The 19,182-nt window shown below is 46.9% G+C and overlaps 1 protein-coding gene across 1 annotated transcript in view; it reads left to right on the top strand.

Annotated features, from left to right (window-relative positions):
- Nucleotides 1–19,182, top strand: part of Fads2 (fatty acid desaturase 2) — a 38,414-nt gene that overhangs the window by 12,988 nt on the left and 6,244 nt on the right. The window contains exons 5-7 of the mRNA XM_021152362.3: nt 6,000–6,125; nt 17,545–17,605; nt 17,821–17,897. Of these exons, the coding sequence (XP_021008021.1) occupies nt 6,000–6,125; nt 17,545–17,605; nt 17,821–17,897 (264 nt within the window). The remainder of the gene's footprint in view (nt 1–5,999; nt 6,126–17,544; nt 17,606–17,820; nt 17,898–19,182) is intronic.

The following is a 19,182-nucleotide window of genomic DNA, read 5'->3' on the forward strand; positions in this document are numbered from 1 at the left end:
GTAGCCACATGTGCACACATGTGGACTTGGGGCTGGAGAGATAGCTCAGTGGTCACGAACAATAAAAGAAGAAAGGAAAGGAAGGAAAGGAGAGTCTGAAGGATGGTGTGTGTGTGTGTGTGTATCAGCAGCAGCCTGAGTGACCATCCCATTAGAATATCTCTCTGTAAATAGAAAATATTCCATGTTTAAAATGTATGTAACTTCATACACCAAACGTCACAGCTTAGCAACAGAAGACAGTGTAGGGTGACAGTTGGTTAATGGCTGTGGCTTGCTGCTTCAGAATCCAAGGCCATTATAAATCAGGAATGGCAAATCACCTCTACTGTCATTTTAGTAGTGACATCAAATTAGGTAATACTTAATTAAACCCAAGGGCAAGTTGATTAAAATGCTCACGAGGCCGTGACCCATGGAGAGAAGTGTTAAAGTTAGGTGAGTCCATAAAGCCAACCTTGCCGGTGACCTTGAGCTGAGCTGACTGGTGTCCCCTCTACTTGGAAAAGCAACATAGGAGAAGGAAGACTTCTTTCAGTAGCTTGTGGTTTCAAAAGTGTCACTCCACAGTCCCCAGCTCTGTTAATTCTGGGCCCACAGTAACCCTGCTGGTAGAAGCATGTGGCAGAAGCCACTTAGCTCAAGGCAAGCAGGAAGGAGCCAGGGAGGAAGAAAGGGTCCAGGGAGCAGACCGAACTTTCCAAGGTATCCCTCCTTTCACTGAATACTTCTTCCCACCATCTGCTGAAACAGTGCCGTCCGTGTGGGACTGCGGATTCAACCCGCAAGTTCATGGTGATATGCCATATTCAAACCGTAACATACTCTCTCAAACAAACCCTAGTGCTTCCCACAGTCAGTACTATTGCTTCCTCAGAAACGCTGGGTCCCTAATATTACCCTCCTGCCCTCAGCTGGGGAAGGGTCCTGTTTCCAGGTTAAAAATCTCCACTCTGTGTGCCCCCCACTGCACCCTTGGCTGGCCAGCTGTGGATTGGATTATGGGTGAGCCAGCGATGAGTTCCCAGCTAACAGTTTACCTGGACCTGAGCCTCAGAGGCTGGGAACCTGGACTCTTCCCAGAACCTCAAGAGGGGACACACACAAGTGCATTGTTTCATTCTGCACTGCCCTCTGTGGCTTAAAATCCTCCTCTCCATAGGAAAGAAACATTTTACTCACTACCCCTGTGCTCCCCAGGCCATAGACAAAGATAGACTGTGTTCTGTTTCCAGGTCCTGGCAGGGTCCTGAGGGCCTTTTCTGCTCAAGGTCTTGTGTCCTTGATGGACAGCTTGAAACACGGCTCTTATATCAGACAAACAAGGGCAGGACAGAGGGCTGGCTTCCTTATAGAAACCTTTGCTGGTAAAATTGGAACTCTGGGAACTGGGGATGTAGCTCAGTTGGTAGAATGCTTGTTGAGTATCTTGACGCCCTGGGTTCATCCCCAGCACCATATAAACTGGGTGTGGTGCACACAGATGATCCCAGCACCCAGGATCTGGAGGAGGAAGGTCAGAAGCTGGAAGCCATACTATGCTACATTACAAGTTTAGGGCCAGCCTGGGCTAAATGAGACCCTCTCTCAAAGAACAAACATGCACTCCTATATCTATATATGTGGTGGTGTTCTCTCTCTCTCTCTCTCTCTTTCTGTCTCTGTCTCTCTGTCTCTCTCTCTCTCTCTCTTTTTCTCTCTCTGACCTCCCCACCACCACCACATAGGTTAGATTGGCCTCAAATTCACGGAGGCCCACCTGCTTGCCTCTGTTTCCCGAGTTCTGGGATTCACTGCACACATTGCCATGCCCAGCCTTGACATATCATTTCTTTCTTTTTTTTTAAATATTTATTTATTATCTATAAGTACACTATAGCTGTCTTCAGACATTCCAGAAAAGAGAGTCAGACCTTGTTACAGATGGTCGTGAGCCACCATATGGTTGCTGGGATTTGAACTCATGACCTTCGAAAGAGCAGTCGGTGCTCTTACCCACTGAGCCATCTCACCAGCCCCGACATATCATTTCTTAAATGAGCAATCCTTTTAACTCCAGGACACCAAAATATAAAATGTTCAAAAATTGAAGTCTGTTAAAAGTATATTATTTATATCAAAACAAAAAAAATTATACCTTTCCTTTATTAAGAAAAAAAAACTTTGTGATGCTGAGGATTGAAGGAAGCCAGGGCCTTGCTCATGCTGGGTAAGTGCTCTACCACCAAGCCGTGACTCCAGTCCTTTGGTCAGACCTCCATTTAGATATAAGATAAAGTAATTGAAAATATCTAAGTGCGTCCGAAAGTGTCTCACTTGAAAACAAGATGAACCCCAGCGTAGATTTTGAAAGGATTATAGGTGCATTTGCTGGAGTGCATGCTGTTTCTCATGCCCCAGGCCATGCTATGACTGCCCAGCTCTGCTGGCTGCACCTCTGCGAAGGAGACTTCTTGCCAGGTGTGCTGCTGCTGCACCCTGTGACCCAGTCCTAGGATATGAGAGGCCAAGGCAGCCTGGCCCAGATAGTCACATCATCTCTCGGCTCACCACAGTCTCCCCTGGGCCCAGCCCAGCAGGCTTGGAGCAGATACCATTCATTCAGTCTTCATTCTGAGAACATGGAAGGCTGATCATTGCTCCTCCGGTAGATGAGGCACCACTGTGCCATGGAGGAGGAATTGCTGATAGGTAGGGCTTTGCCTAGTGACAAAGACAGCATAAACCACCAAAATATCCTGGTGCCTAGTCCAAAGTCCAAAGTTTGTGTCCCATCTCCATGACTCTCACTCCTCATCTCACAAATATCTCTAGGTTGGTGGGCTGTCCGCTGGCTTGTTAACATCCTCTGTCCTCAGTGTCGCTGTCAGGGACTTTTCCTTCTGATGCTTTTCTTGGCAATTGTGTTCCTTCTGGCTTTCGGATGTAAACACATCATTTGACTCCATAAGCCTGGGACCTTTTCCAGACTCTGACATGCTGCTCTTTGCTGTGAGGGATTTTGAAGCCTGCTGCACACAGGGGCCAGAGGTCGCTGCAGAGACGACAGCTGTTCCTATCTCCATCCATGTTCTCAGTGTCCAGACACTGTTTGTGTCCAAAACACTCCACAAGTGAGAAGCTTGTTTTGAGCAAATAGACCTGCTCACAGAGGGTCAGAGCCGGCCATGGGCCACCATTTCACCTGCTGAAAGGGCAGAAAAGACCTGAGTCTTGCTAGGACCACTTAGCAACTTTGTTGAGTGACACACCTCTGGGGAAGGCTTTGAGAACGAGTGATAGAGTAGTAGCCTGTGGCATTCCAATTAATACAAAGATCCCCTTTTTCCTGTATTGTGGGACCACAGTGTCATCTAAATATTGGCTTTTCCCTGGCTATCAGACCACATTTATTGGAAGGGGCTCAGGGCAGGCAAGAACTATATCAACTGAGATACACTCCCCCCACACTCCCCAGAACACTTAGGATCCCTCCCTAATCAACTATTCTCTCTCTCTCTTATTTCTTTTTCTTTTCTTCCCTCCTTTCTTTGTAGGCTTATGTTAACTTTTCAGCATTGTGACTTGTAGGAAATACTAGATTTTATTGGGCATTTTCTCCCATGTGCAAGAGACGCCATTCATACTCACCCTCTACCACGTCCTAGTGTTGGCTTCTCTTCTCCTTCCGGTCTCACTCCTTCCCAGATGGTCTCACTTTACCTTAATATCTTTATTTTAAAATCTGGAGTCCATGTCTGAGAGAAAATGTGTGGCTTATTTCACTTACATGATCTCTGTTTTTGTGCCTTTTCCTGAAAATGACATAATTTCATTCTTCATGACTGAATCATACTCTGTTGAGTATATATCATATTTTTCTTTATCCATTCACCCACTGAAAGGGGCCCGGGCAGACTCCGTAACTCATATTTATTTATTTGAACTCCTGATCTTCCTGCCTCTACCTTTCAAGTTCTGGGTTTACAGGTGTTCTTGGCTGTTCCTAGTAGCGCTTCAGTGAACATGGGTATCATGTGCTGACTTAGAGTCTGTCTGATATTTATCTCAGGAATGGTAGAGTTGGATCATGCAGTACTTACTTTTTATTTTAGTTTTTTTTTTTTTTTTGAATCTTTATGCTCTTTTCTCTACTGGCTAGACTAACCTACATTCCCACCCCCACCCTAACACACACCTTCATAAGCATTTGTTGTTTGTTTTCTTTTTCTCATTAGTTTATTTATTCACTTTACATCCAAGTATGCATCCCTCCTCCGCCTAGTCCCTCCTCCCACTGCTCCTTCCCCCATTCCCTCCTCCCCTTTTCCTCTGAGAAGCCAGAGGCTCCCCTGGTATCACTTCACCCTGGCACATCAAGTCACTGCAGGGCTAGGTCTGTCCTCTCCCACCAAAGCCAGGCAAGGCAGCCTGGTTAGGGGGAGGGGATTCACAGACATGCAACAGATTCAGGGACAGCCCACACACCAGTTTTGGGGGACCCACATGAAGACCAAGTGGCACACCTGTCACATCTGTGCAGGAGGCTGTTGTTTGTCTCCTTGGTGGTGACTGTTTTGGCAGGGATGAGATGGAGTCTCAGAATAGTGGTGACTTGCGTTTTCTCAGTTGCTGAGGATGGTGAGTGTTTCTTTCATAGATGGGCCGTTTATACTTGCTTCTCTGACAACAGACTCATAAATTCATCTGTCTACCTATTGGATGGATTATTCTCTTGATGTCTCATATTGTAGCCTTTTTATGCATTCTGGCTGTAACTCTTCTGTCTGATGAATAGCCAACAAAGGTTGTCTCCCATTCTGTCTCATTCTTGCCAAGCCCTTTCAGAAAAATACACTTTGAAGTGTTTCCCTATATTTTCCTCTGGCAGTTTCAGGTGATACATGAAGGCCTTTGATCCTTGGGAAATGTTTGGATAAAATAGTGGTGTTGATATATATAAGATACACAGAGGGCCATTTGCCCATTTCAAGTGAATGCGTGGAGCAGCTTGCAGAAGATTTCATTGACACCTCTGGCCTACAATTTTAGAGCATCGTTATCACCCACAGCTTAAACCCCCACAAATCATAGCCACTTAGCCACTGTACCCCAGCCCTGTCTCCTCTTCACTGCTCACTGACCAGGGATACCTGGGCAGCCACCAACTGTCTTCCACCGGGCTTCACATCACTGAGATCATGAGGAGTAGAATTTTGGTTTTTTTGCTTTTTCTTTTCTCAGCTTCTTTTGCTTTGTGTGGTGTTTCTGGGTTCATCTGTGCTTATATCATGTGTTAGGGGCCTATTGTTTTCTAACAGAAAAGCTTTTTTACATTTATTTATGTATTTATTATTTAGGGGAAGGGGCACCATAACATGTATGTAGAGGTCCAAGGACAACTTTCCGGAGTCAGTTCTCTCTTTTTACCATGAGTCAGTCCCAGGGATTGAACCCAGGGTGTCAGGCTTTGTGGCAGGCACCTTTACTCACTGAGCCCTCTTACTGACCCAGTCCATTCCTTTTTATAGTTTGCCTAAACCATTCTGTTGTAAGGATATCACGTTGTATTTTTGGTTCGTGGACATTTGAGTTGTTCCTGTCCTGATTATTTTTGAGAATTCTTTGAGAGAGAGAGAGAGAGAGAGAGAGTGTGTGTGTGTGTGTGTGTGTGTGTGTGTGTGTGTGTGTGTAAATACCCTAGTTTCTTTGGCCCACAAGTCAGGAAGGAAATTGCTGGTCCCTGGTAGAGGGACCACTCTTTCTGAAGTGCTTTCTCCTTGGTCAGTCCTGGGAAAACTGAGGCTGGAGAAGTGACTGGACTTCTTTCAGAACTGAACAGTACTCTGGGCTCAGAAGTGGCAGAGTTACAGTTTGAGTTCCAGGGACTCCAGGCACAAACCCCATGTATGACGGGGAAGCTGGCTATTGGTGATGCGGGTACCAGGACCTGGTTCCCATCAGGGCCCATCACTGGTTCACTGGTCTTTGTGGCTCACCTAACTCCTCTCCCCTTACAGGGTGCCTCAGCCAACTGGTGGAACCATCGACATTTCCAACACCATGCCAAGCCCAACATCTTCCACAAGGACCCGGACATAAAGAGCCTGCATGTGTTTGTCCTTGGCGAGTGGCAGCCCCTTGAGGTATGAATCGTGTTGATTAGGAGGTGTCCTGGGAGGAGGGAAGGAGTCCTGTAGGCTCAGCATTCCACTGGGATGTCAGCACCTTCTGCCACCCAGAAGAACCCTTTCCTAGTCATCTCAGGTTATCCCAGCTGCAATCTACATAGAGTGCCTTTCCTCCAGAGCACTGGACACAGCCTCTGAGCCTCTCAGCACGTCCCTCCGGCCCACAGGAAAGTGGGTCAAATGTTTCAGGAAGGCAAAATTCTAGGCCTCCAGGATAGGTCTAGTGGGCCAGCTCATGTGCAGGAAGCTTTATCTGGAGAACAGCAGCCTGTTTAAGCAGATGAGAAAGCAAGGCTCGAACAGACAGGAAGTGATAGTATGAAGGTCTGGTCATTTATCAGTTAGGCCAGGACAAGCCTTCAGATCTTTGGCTGCTAGGACACTTCCTTCTATTTACCCACACTTACCTTAGTATCATTTTACTTTTTATTATAAGTATAGGACCTACTTGGTACAAACATTGAAGCAGTATAGAAATATATATTTAGTGTCTTAACTCCATCACCTCTCAGCATCAGGTTTATGGACCCAAGAGTAACCACTGTTAATGAGACGCCAGATAGCTTTGTAAGTGCCTGCCGCTAAGCCTTGACTTCAGCCCTCAATACCTTCTGTTTGCAAGTGAACATGCATATATCATGTTTTTAAAAAACAAAACAAAAACACTAGAAATGAAGCACACCTTCTATTCTGCAGCTCTCTGCTTCTCTTAATGCAGACCTTGTTCCACAAGTCCCGGAAGATTGAGTCATCTTCTTGGGGACTGTATAGTATTGTATTCCACCTGTTTGTGTCTTACAGCATGACATTATTTCATTTGACAGTGCTACTGATTTTAATTTCCCTCTTTGGGGGAAATGTTGGGTTCAGACTCAGTGCCTGTCACATGGTAAGCACATGTTCTACCACTGAGCCCGTCACTCTTCCCCTGTGATGCTCCATACCATCACTTAGTAAAAGTACACGCAGCCAGGCATGGTAATAGGACATAGAGGCAGGAGGATTTCAAATTCTAACTTAACTTGGGTCTAGATAATGAGATTCTTTTCAAAGTCAAATGTCAAAAAAAACAAAATAAAGGACCAAGCAGGGTGGCTGCCAGGGCTGATAATCTGAGTTTCATCCCTAAGACCCACATGATGATGCAAGGAAAGAAGCAAACCCCCTAAATTATTCTCCGACCTCTGCACATGCACTGTGCACCGTGACACACACACACACAAATGAGGGGTTAAAGAATATTCATTTTAAAAAATACTAATTTAAAAAATATATAGTATGGCTGCAGAGGCGGCTCAGAACTTAAGAATACTGGCCTCTCTTTTAGAGGGCCCCGGTTTGATTCTCGGCGCCTGCACATGGCAGCTCACAACCATTGGCAGCTCTAGTCCCAGAGGGTCCAACACCCTCTCTGGGCTCTCCAGGCATTGGAGTAGTGCACAGGCACACACACAGGCAAAAAAAAAAAAAAAAAAAAAATCTAAACACATTAGATTAATCAATCAATCAATAAACAAACAACTCAAATAAAGCACCCTCATTGCATTTAAAGAATGTGCTCAGTCCAGGCATGGTTGTATATGTCTCTAATCTCAGACATCAGGACACTGAGAAGAATTACTGTGAATTTGACGCCAGCCTGGTCTGCATAACAAGATATTGTCTTTTAAAGAGGCTATGGGGGAATGACTCTATACTTTTTAAAAATTAGAGTCTTTATATTAAGGTTTAATTTATAAAAAGGAAGAGAAAAAAGCTACGTGTGTGTGTGTGTATGTGTGTGTGTGCGCACGCGAGTACGCGCATTGGATAGAGATAATGTACTGAGGATGAACACAAGACAAGCTGTAGATGTAGCTCGGTGGCAAAGTCCTTGCGCAGCATGCTCAAGGCCTTGGGTTCAATGCCAGTATCGTGAAGGAAAATTACAGCGCTGGGCAGAGCAGAGCCCTCAACAAGCAGATATGGGAGAATACAAACTTACTCTCAGTCAACAGGGTCATAGAAAGAGTACCCTAGCTGTGTTGGCATCCAAGGCTTATGACATAGACAAAAGAGAGTCTGTCCCCCTCAATTCTGGTTTGCAGCCCTGTCTGATCCAAGGTGCACAGGACCTCAGCCACAGTTCTGAGCTTTGGCTAGGCAGGGATTTTATTTTCTGCCCAACACCTGTCTGTTTCTCTTCTGGGAAATGGCTTGTTAGCTTCGGTTAGAAGTGTTTGGATAGTAGAGTTGATTACTTAGAAGTCTTTTGTTAGCGAGGACAAAGACTTCCTTAATGCCTGTAGTAAAGCTGTTGGTTCTCACCACACAGCCCTGAGTTTCTAACAAGTAAAGGAAAGCCAGGATTCCCAGATCTGTAGACCAGCTGCACAGTAGCTGATGAATTCTGTCCCATCCCACTTCACCAATGCTGAGATGCTGGCTTTTGGAGGGAGATTGTGGGAGGTTGCTGATCCAAATGGCAGTGGCATTTGAAGATGGCGGCTAGCATCACCATAGAAAGTCTCTCTCGGGCATTCAGGTGATCACAAGAGAAACCCCATGTTTCCTAGGTCTCTGGTTTAACTTTGTATAAGTGCCCAAGAGTCCATGCTGGCTGAAAGGAGCCCTGGTCTCTACTTGAAGTGACAGTCCAGCCCATCTCAAGAGAGCCCCAATCATCCCAACAGCTATGACTCAAGGGCTTGAGCCTCCATTCCAGGCTCCAGAATTGATTCCTGACAAGGCCTACATCTCAGTGTAGATGACCAGAGCAGACCAGCCACAAGGACATTTGACTCACAGAAATGTTAAGAGCAGACTTCCACCATCTGATCATATTTATGATTTCTGGGAGGGTGTTCTGAGTTTGTTTTATGTGACAGTATGCATTCAGTTTCTTTTCGGTTTAGCAAAGTTCTCCATACAGAGTGTTTTCAGTGTTTTATGGCTTCACACCTCAGCTTTTAACCTGGGGTGGGGGTGGGGAGGTTTTTACACAGATGCATTTAATTGGCATGTGGTTCATGTGTTCGGGTATGGGCCCCAGCATGAGGTCAGAGGACTACTTGTAGGAGTCTGTTCTGTTCTCCTATTGCATGGGTTCTGGGGATGTAACTGAAGTTATCAGTCCTCGCAGCAACTTCCTTTAGCCTCTGAGCCATCTCAGTGGCCCTCAGTTTGTAATTTTTCCCCAGTAGGATTTGGGGTGTGAAGCAGTCTGCTTTTACATTCTCTGGAGTCGGCCAGTGCCCTCAACCACTAAGGGGCTTCATTGTCCTTCCCAAACAGTAGCTTGAGCTCTCTTGTACCCCAGCATCTGCTCTAGACTGTTGATCCTCTCTCAGGAGGCAGGCTGTGCGGTCTGGACAGAGCTTTCTGCTGTGCTTAGTACTTCATGCATGCTCCTCTTTCAGATGTGCATGTTGCCTTTCAATATCCAAGCTTCTCCAGTATTCAAGATGCAGTCGATGGCTGGCTCATTGTGTCTACGTAGAAGGCAATCAATCAACCATACTCTTACAGATAAGGAGGCCAATGTCTCTCTACTGGCACCACTGTGTTGTTTCTGCTTGGGGTCTCAGCCCTGGGTGGGAACTCTCAGCCTAGTTAAACTGTGGTGTGTGCAACAATCTTGTTTGCTTCCTCAGCCCTTTGCTATGTCGCTATCCTCAGAGTCTAGCCAGTGTGCTCCTAGAAGTGCTAGCAGCTTACCTGCCTGAGGGCTTCCTCCTCCACTCACATAGGAAACACTTTGCTTTCTCCTTATCTCCCTGTGTCTAGCAGACCTTCAGTCCCTACCACAGTTCCTAGGACATACGTGGCTCTCTTCGTGGAGACTTGGATGAGCATCTAGCATCCTGCCAGTGCCTGCTCAGGCCATGTGGCTCACTGCTCTGTATATGCCTTTGTGAGTTCCCAGACCATATATGCAACCAACCTTGTGGCAACTCCTGCCAAACTGCCCCTCAGCCCTAAACAGACAAAGGAGGCCCTTGTCACTCCTCAGACACTTCATTTCAGACCTGAAACACGACCTTGCCTGGGTCTGATGTATCATTTATTTTTCTTCTTGCTGCCACAAAATGCCTGACAAGTGATTTAAAGAAGGAAGGGTTTATTAGGACTTAGAGCTAAAGGCGATGCCCTCCATGGCAGTAGAGGAGGCATGGTTAAAGGCGATACCCTCCATGGCAGTAGGGGAGGTGTGGCGGTTGGGAGCTGGCCCGTCACTGCATCTGCAGTCGGGCACAGAGGTGGATGCTCAGCTCAGCTTTGCTCTGCTTGCTTTCTCCATTTTATCCAGCCTAGGACCCCAGCATGAGGAATAACACTGCCTACAGTTAGTGTAGGTCAGTCCACCTCACTCAACCTCATCTAGATAATCCCTCACCATGGAAACCAGAGGCTTGTTTCTTGGTGAGTCTAGGGAGCCTGCCAAGTTAATAGTCAGTAGTAACTGTCGCAGTGCCGTCTCTTAACGCCCAAACATACCCCTTTTTATGCTGCAACCCCCCTCCCCCTGCTTGTTCTTGTAGTCTCATGGCATCTCACAGGCAAAATGTGTTCAGTCCAACTTCAGCAGTTTCCATTGTCTTAACAGTTTCAATACTGTTCATAAGTATAAGCTCAGGAGCTGGTTAAAATGGACTGTTGCTCTTCCTGAAGACCTAGTTCCTAGATGAGTTCAGATCCTAGCCAGCCATGTTGGGCAGCTCACAGCTCTCTGTAACTCCAGCTCCAGAGGATCTGACACCCTCTTCTGGCCTCCATGGGTATCTTCACTTACACATGCGCACATATACACATAAATAGATATGAAAATGCATCCTTTCTAAAGTGTAAGTGCACTCGTCCCATCTGAGACTCAGGCCGCCTCTTCACTGTGAACACCTGTAACATCAAAGCCCAAGTTCCATGCTCCTAACATAAACCAGCACAGAGCAAATATCCACATCCCCAGAGGATGGGCACAGCGACAGGGCAGAATTGATACCCAGCATGGCAAACACCAAAATCTAAAGCTCCGTTGGTAGCATCTGGGGATTGTGACAGAATCGTCTGGGCTTGGAGGACTTAGGTAGCCTTGCCACTGCAGCAATGTTCCCTGGAAACCCCCCAGCCTCTCTCTTGAGCTGGCTCACCTTGTACATTCAGTTTCCCTCTGAGGGTATCACAGCCACAGTCACAGCCCCTGTCATAGCCACAGGCACAACCCCTGTGAACAGTCACAGCCCCTGTCACAGTCATAGTCATAAATAATCACAGCCCCTGTCACAGTCACAGCCCCTGTATTAGGTTGAGAGTCAGCTACAACCTTTTCTTTGTTTGAGCTGCACATTTCTAATCTCCCCCTCCCCCATCACTCTTTTTGCTCTAGATTTGGATAAGAACAGTAAGAACCGTGCCACAGACAGTCACCACTCTGCTTGAGACTTCCTCCACCAAACACATGAATTAATCCATTGTTTTTTTTAACTCAGCCTCACACAAGTTCTCAGAACACGGGCAGAATGTGTTCAGGTTCTTTGCCAGACGATCCCACAAGCAGCCTATAACCCAGTTACTTTAGGAGCCCTGCTTGTTCTGAAACCTCGTGAGCCATCCCTCCCACTCCTCACTCCTTTCAGCCTCCTCATCTTCCCAGCAGAACAGCCTAGTAAGCCCAGCTTACAGCAGTTCAGGGCTTCTTAAGCTTACAGATCCAAACTCCACATTCCTCCCAAAAGCCAGTCCACAGCATCACCAACCACCTGGTCAGGATTATGACACAATGGCTATACTTCTTGGTACTAATTTTATATATTAAGAACTTTTCACAGTGCTACAAAAGCAAAAACCTAACAAGAAGCCATTTAAGGAAGAAAGGATTTCTTCTGGCTTAGAGTTCCAGGGGAGTCATTTCACTATTGTAGAGAAGGCATGGCAGAGGAAACGGGAGACTGGCAGTCCTCATTGCTTACATAGTCATGAAGTGGAAATGAATGCTATGCTCAGTTTGCCTTCTGTTTTATATTCAGCCTAAGGGATGGTACCACCCACATGTAAGTGGGGTCTTCCACCTCAGTTAACCTAATCTAAATAATCTCTCACAGGCATACAGAGAAAGCTTATCTCCTAAGTGGTTCTAGATCTTGTCAAGTTGACAATCATTATTAACTACCACATATGGCCTGTGGCTGGTGAAGAAGCTAGTCACACTGGCTACCAGGGCTGGCAACACTTCCTGCCCACTGCTCTTGCCTGTTCCCCAGCCGTGGGCTTCAGCTGTCCCCGTTCAATGACAATTTTGTGGGTGCCACCATCTCCCTCTTGGGCTCTGGCTACAAGCCACACTTGACTAGTTGGTGAAGGTACCATTTGTCTTTCTGGCCCCCTCCCCTCTAATTGTGCTGTCTCCCAAACTTATTTCCTGGGTTAGACAGGAAAGGGGATGAGCAGTGGCCTCTGTTCCCCACACTTTGGCCTGGCAGCCCCCAGCTAGAAGGAAGAGTAACTTGCTGAGTGAGACCTGCACCCCAAGGAGTATTACGCATTCACCTCACTTACTCCTTATTTAACCTGAGAGGCAGAAGCTGTCATCAACATTTTGTAACTAGAACCACTAGGGCAGAAAGGAAATGACATACTCAAAGTCATGGTAGAACTACCATCCAGGCCACCAGCTTGCCAGCCCTTGGAAATATCTCTGTTGGTTAAGTCCAGCTTTCTGAAAAGAAGCCAAGTGTGCACCCTCCCAGCTCTGCATTCTAAAACACTTCTTCCATCCTTTCTTCAATCTCATGACTTAACAAGCTATTGGCCAAGTAAAACAAGCTTCAGTGTCATCAGAGGGCAAGGCCTAGTGTCGTCCCTAAGGCCAGGTAGTGCTTTGTGGGTATGCCTGTTTCTTTTCTCATTGCTTTGACTGAAAAGAAGCAACTTGGTGGAGGGAGAGTTTCTTTGGTTTACAGTTCAAGGGGAACCAGTCAGGAATCAGAGGGAGGGATAAAAGTTGGTGTTCACATTGCTTTCTTTTTTTTTATTATTTTTTATTTTTTTTTTTTATTTTAAGACCCTAAGCCATGTCATGGTGCCACCTGCATTTAAGGTGGATCTTCCAACCTCAATGAACACAATCTAGAATCACCCAGGAAGTTGACAATCAGTATTAACCATGCAAATGAGTTTTAGATAAGAGAGTTGGTACAGCCATACCCTAACACACCTCTCTGTAGCTGTCCTTCAGAGGATATTGAGTGGCCACACATGCAGTGTTATGTCAGCGCGTCATTTTGTGCATGAAGATGTAACTGGGATTGACATTCTGCTCACCATCCATCCAGTGGGAGTACACATCATACCTCCACTTTGCAGCAAGGAACTCAGAGGTCAGGGAGGTCAAGCAGTTTGGTTTAATGGAGAATTGTTTCCAGTGCTGAGTTCCTGTAACCCTAAGGTTGAGCATCCATAGGGGCTGGCACTGAGACCTGCCACTGCCTGGGGTGGCCTGACCATGTAGGTGGGTCAGTCTGGGATGCTGAAAAGCACATGTGGGAACCAACAATGCTTACCAACTGGAGGCAGCCCTACAGTCTCAGCCATCCTCCACAGTGATCATCAACCAGTGGAAACAATACTTGCGACAGAAACAGCCCTCAAATGGTCTCCCCTGACAACGCCCTCCAGTGGTCCTATAAGGGGGCCTTCTGACCTCTGCTGATCTGAAGATTCTTCTTGATGCTCAGACTCTGTCTTAGTTAGGGTCACTGTTGCTATGATGAAGCACCAGGACTAAAAGCAAGCTGGGGAGGAAAGGGTTTATTTGACTTAACTTCCACATCATAGTTCATCACTGAAAGAAATCAGGACAGGAATTCGACAGCACAAGAACCTGGGGCAGGAACTGAGGCACAGAGGCCACGAAGCAGTGCTGCTTACCAGCTTGCCCTTCGTGGCTTGCTCAGTCTGCTTTTTTACAGAACCCAGGACCACCTGCCCAGGCATGGCACCACCCACAACAGGCTGGGCCCTCCGACATCAATCACTAATTAAGAAAATACCCTGCTGGCCTGTTTATAAGCCAATATTCTGAGGCATCTTCTCAATTGAGTCCCCCTCCTTTGGTTCTGAGTCTGGCTCGTGTCAAGTTGACATAAAACTAGCTAGCACAGTCTTAAGCAGGAACAGATAAACTGTGGGCTTGGATTTGATGGGGAAGGGAGGCTACAAGGACTAGAAATCCTGTATTCCAAGGCTAGGCCTGCATGCCAGTTCCTTGGCTTCTGGGAGGTGGTCAGAGCAGGACCCAGGACCTGTCCACACATTTGCCTAGGCTGCTGCTCTCCCCACTCATTGGGCACTTTAGGGGTGTGTGTGTCTATCTTTCCTCTGTGTCACCATTTCACATCTCCTCCCTTTACTGTAAAACCATCAAAGGCCCCTCTGAGGCTTCCCTGGCTCTGGCCTCTCCAAGGCTAACCTCAGGTCTGACCCTAATGACAGACTTAGTGTACATGACATACTTTCTGGGAATGCATGAGATCCTTGCCAAGGCACAGGAGGCCTCGAAGAACAAAGGAATCATTTCTGGTTGTTCTTCAGCAGGCGTGTGAGCATAGCCACTGGCACCAAGACGCACATTCTGGGGACAGGCTGGACTTTGTTCCTGCCCACACTCCTTGCTTTGTGGGAACCCATGGACCTCTGTGATTCTGACATACACGTCCCATTCCATGTTCTCACTTGGAGGTCAGAAGTGTCAGCCTAGGAGACATCCAAATTTTCTTCCTTCTGTCTGTCACTAATTTTGCTCTGCTGACCCTAGAGAGTACGAAGGAACAGCGGTGACATAAATCTTTGGGTCTGGAGAGGGAAGGGTGGCATTGTCCCAGAGTCAGCTTGTCATTATGTCCAAGTTCCCATTGGCAACACTTAACTACTAAATGACTTGCAAGCCGAGCATGCTCAGAGAGGCCTGGGAACCTGCATGGGCTCTGTGTTGTCAAGAAGCAGCGTTTAAGAAGTTTGGATCTGTTGACTCCAAACATAGGCTTATTGTAGCTGGTCTGTGCTGCTTTGTGGGTTCTTCTTTCTTCCACCTTTTTCTCCAAACCCCTAAGCCTAGATAGGAGAATTAAAAAGGATAGAGACAAAAGGAAAGAGCTCTCTGACTAAAGTCAGGGATTGGAAAGCAGGCGATGGTATTGCTCGGCTACTTCCTGCTGGTTGGATGCATTGAGTTCCTTGGGGGCAAGTCTGATCTTTGCCATCAGGATATCTAACTTCGTGTTGTTTCTTCTTTGCATATGATTACTTAATGAATGGTGGCCACCAATGACCACCACCAAACAACCAACAATCTACCCTACATCTCAGGGCCCTAGCATTTATATATACCCTCTGAAAAGTCTCCAGAATTCCAAATGTCCCACTTCACAGAAACTATCTGCAGCTGGCAAAAATCACACCCTTGCTAGAGCACGAGGCAAATCATAGTCAGCTGCTGTGGACAGTCTGAAGCAGCCCAATATCTCACACCTGGAATTAAAATGAAAACCTAATCTTATAATATTTCAAGGGGGGGGGCGGTTGTTTTTTTGTTTTTGTTTTAGATTTAGATTTATTTTATTTTTATTTTGTGTATATGAGTACACTGTAGCTGTCTCCAGACACACCACAAGAGGGCATCGGATCACATTACAGATAGTTGTGGGCCATGTGGTTGCTGGGAATTGATTTCAGGACGTCTGGAAAAGCAATCAGTGCTCTCAACTGCTGAGCCATCTCTCCAGCCCTATTGCTGTGTTGTTTTAAACAAAACAAAGTTTCAAAATTGTCACTACAGTTTACCCTCCTTGCCCCACCCCCACCCAGCACTGCAAGAAGCAGAGCAGGTGTTTCCTGAGCCACAGCGGCTGTTGGCTGGGCTGCTTGCTCCCTAGGGATTTGGCCCCGGGGATGAAAAGGTGTCTGCTGCTGCTGCTTTCATTCATTTCATGCAAATTATCTAAATAACTGTTTTGCCTGCTCGTGTGTCTGTGCACTGGATGAGTGCAGCGGGCTGTGCTCATAGAGGTCAGAAGAGGTCATCAGAGCCCTTGGAACTAGAGTTATAGTTGCTTATGAGTCGCCATGTTGGTGCTGGAAACCAAGCCTGGGTCCTCTGGAAGAATAAGTGCTCTAAACAGATGATCTGTCTCTCCAGCCCTGTATGGCCTCTTCTGTCCATTTGGCTTCCTCCTGTGTCAAGAACCACTGGGGAAAGGTGATTCGCCTATAGAAATGACACAAGATCTCACAGACTAGATGTTCCCAGGACGGTGACTGTTAAGGATTCCTGGTCCTTGTTTGGGTTCTCTTAACTGTTAACAGTCTCCAGGGAGCACCTCCATGGAGACCTGGGAGCCTCTGTTATTCCCAAAAGGATAGAGACGCCCCAGAAGCTCCCCGTGGGGTACCTAGGCTTGTGTAAGCATTTTGATTGTTTATGCCCCCAAGGGCGAGGTCCAGTGTGGCTCAGTGGTAGAGGACTTGCTTACCATGGCTTAGGCCCTGGAGTCCATCCGCCGTACTCCCAATAAAACTACAGCAGAAGAAAACAACACGAAGCAGGCATACTTCTCACGGCCTTGGGTAGTGATTAACGTGAACCTGAACTTCAGCCACCAACCTGAAGGCTGGCCAAGGTTTTGGCCTCACAGAGCTGGCAGGAACGAACTTAGTTTGAATAGAAGCTTCTGCCTGATCCTTTTGGCTTTCGGACTATTGAACAATAGTCCCCTGAAAATTGGAAATTCCCCAGGAATTGCATGCTGGGAGAAGGAAAAGCTGACGCCTCGTGCCAGCCAGGGGCACAGCTTGTCTCCCAGAAAGAGATCTCACACAATTCTGAGAACTTGTCAGAATACCTTACACGAAAGACTGGAACAAAGACAGATGGGTCGGTAATGAGCAGAGCCACACTTGACCAGGCCTGCTTAGTTCTATATACCTCTTGCTTTTGATTTAAACCAAAACCTCATTTTAGGGTCCAAAAAAAAAAAAAAAAAAAGGTGAGGGTGTGGTGATTTTTTTTCTCCACAGTGTGACCACATTGACTAAATATCTTTTCTCTGTTTTTTTGTTTTGTTTTGTTTTGTTTTCTGTTAATGAATTTATTTAATTGGTCCACTGAGGGCAGATAGCTGAGCATAGGTCACTGGGCTGCCAAAGCCAGGGGTCCGATCCAAACTCCAGTAAAAATGCTGGCATGAGCAGCCAAGCCCAAGGAAATTGGCAGCTGCTAGCCTTGTTGGACCCAGTTACAGGTAGATTGGAAAGAGACAAGGTCTCTGCTGAGGAGGGCGATGCATAAAGTGGGCTGGAGGTAGGGGACCAGATTCTAGTGTTCACTGTCTCTCTTTTTCCTCAGTATGGCAAGAAGAAGCTGAAATACCTGCCCTACAACCACCAGCATGAATACTTCTTCCTGAGTGAGTATGGTAGCCTGAGGGCCCCAACCCTGCTCTCACCACAGCATGCCCATCTGGCTCACTTCCTCTCATACCCTTTTCAAACTGAGAAAATGATTGCAAACCTATTCAAGAGAGGGGAGCCAGCAGTCAGCTTGTGGAAACACCTCTGGGCCCAGTTAAGCATCGTCTAGGCTCCCAGGCTCCTCTCTGACAGGTACATGTTCTCTTTTCAGTCGGACCGCCGCTGCTCATCCCTATGTACTTCCAGTACCAGATCATCATGACAATGATCAGCCGCAGGGACTGGGTGGTAAGTCAGGAAGTGACGGCTGGTGGTGGGGTAGTGTGATAGCGTGACTAGGGCACTTTGCCCCTGCCTGTGGGTCCCCAGACATCTCCCCTAAAGTGTAGCTACTTTTTCACTCTTGGGAAGAAATGGTCTCTGAGGCCACCAAAGCCAAGAAGGCCATAACATGTCAGGTCTAAAGACACCTGGCAACCATTGCCCTTGCAGAGTCCCTTAGAAAGTTCCTGAAGGCAGTGTGACAAGAGGCTAACCTAGCCCACCAGTAGTGGATAGATAACCTTAGCAATAGAAACATATTTTCTTTCTCACTCTCACAAAGTCTAAAATCAGTTGCCATCGGGCTGAGGGGTAAGGTGGAGGGGTCCGGGTCCCTGTCCTTGACTGGTAGGTGACCAGGTTCTCTTTGTCTCTCTTTCCATCATCTTCCCTCTGGGCCTGTCCACATCTGTGTTCTGGTGTTCCCCTGTTTTTCTAATGTGTATGTGTGTGTGTCTATGGTTGCATGTAAACTTGTAAGTGTGCTTACGTGTGTGTGCATGTGGAGGCCAGATGATAACTGTCTTGGTTACTCTTCTGTTGCTGTGATGAGACACCATGACCAAGGTGACTTGTAAAAGAAGGAGTTTATTGAGGGATTACAGTTTCAGAGGGTGAGAGTCCACGACCACCATGGCAGGGAAGATGGCAGCAGGAAGGCAAGCTAGAACTGAAGCTCAGAGCACACATCTTGAAACACAACTGTGAAGCGGGGTGCTAATTGGGAATGAGGTGAACCTTTGAAAGCTCAAAGCCCACCCACAGTGACACAGCTCCTCCAAAAACACCACATCTCCTAATCCTTCCCAAATAGTTACACAAGCTAGGGACCAAGCATTCCACTAGAGGGGCCTATGTGGGAGCATCCTCATTCAAACCACAAGAGCCTCAGGTGTCACCTCTTTTGAGATACGGTCTCTCACTAGCCTGGAGTGTAGAGATGAGGTTAGACTATCCAGCAAGGCCCAGGATCTGCCTGACTGTACCTCCCCAACACCAAGATCACAAGTGTGTGCCATTGTGCCTAGCTTATGTATGGAGGTTTTGGGTATTGAAGTTGCAAGCACTTTATCAATTGAGCTGATCCCCTAGTTTGTTCCTTTCTTATAGGATGACACTAGTCCTGCTGCATTAGGGCCTTTCAGAATGAGCTGTCTTAATGAGTTCTATTAGCAAGGACTGTGCTTCCGAAGATATTGTCATTTGAGATGCTGGAGGTTAGATGTCACTGTATGAGTTGGGAAGGTATGTC

This window comes from Mus caroli, unplaced genomic scaffold (genome assembly GCF_978045245.1).
Source record: "Mus caroli unplaced genomic scaffold, Mus_caroli_1 scaffold_20, whole genome shotgun sequence".
Classification (NCBI taxonomy): Eukaryota; Metazoa; Chordata; class Mammalia; order Rodentia; family Muridae; genus Mus; species Mus caroli.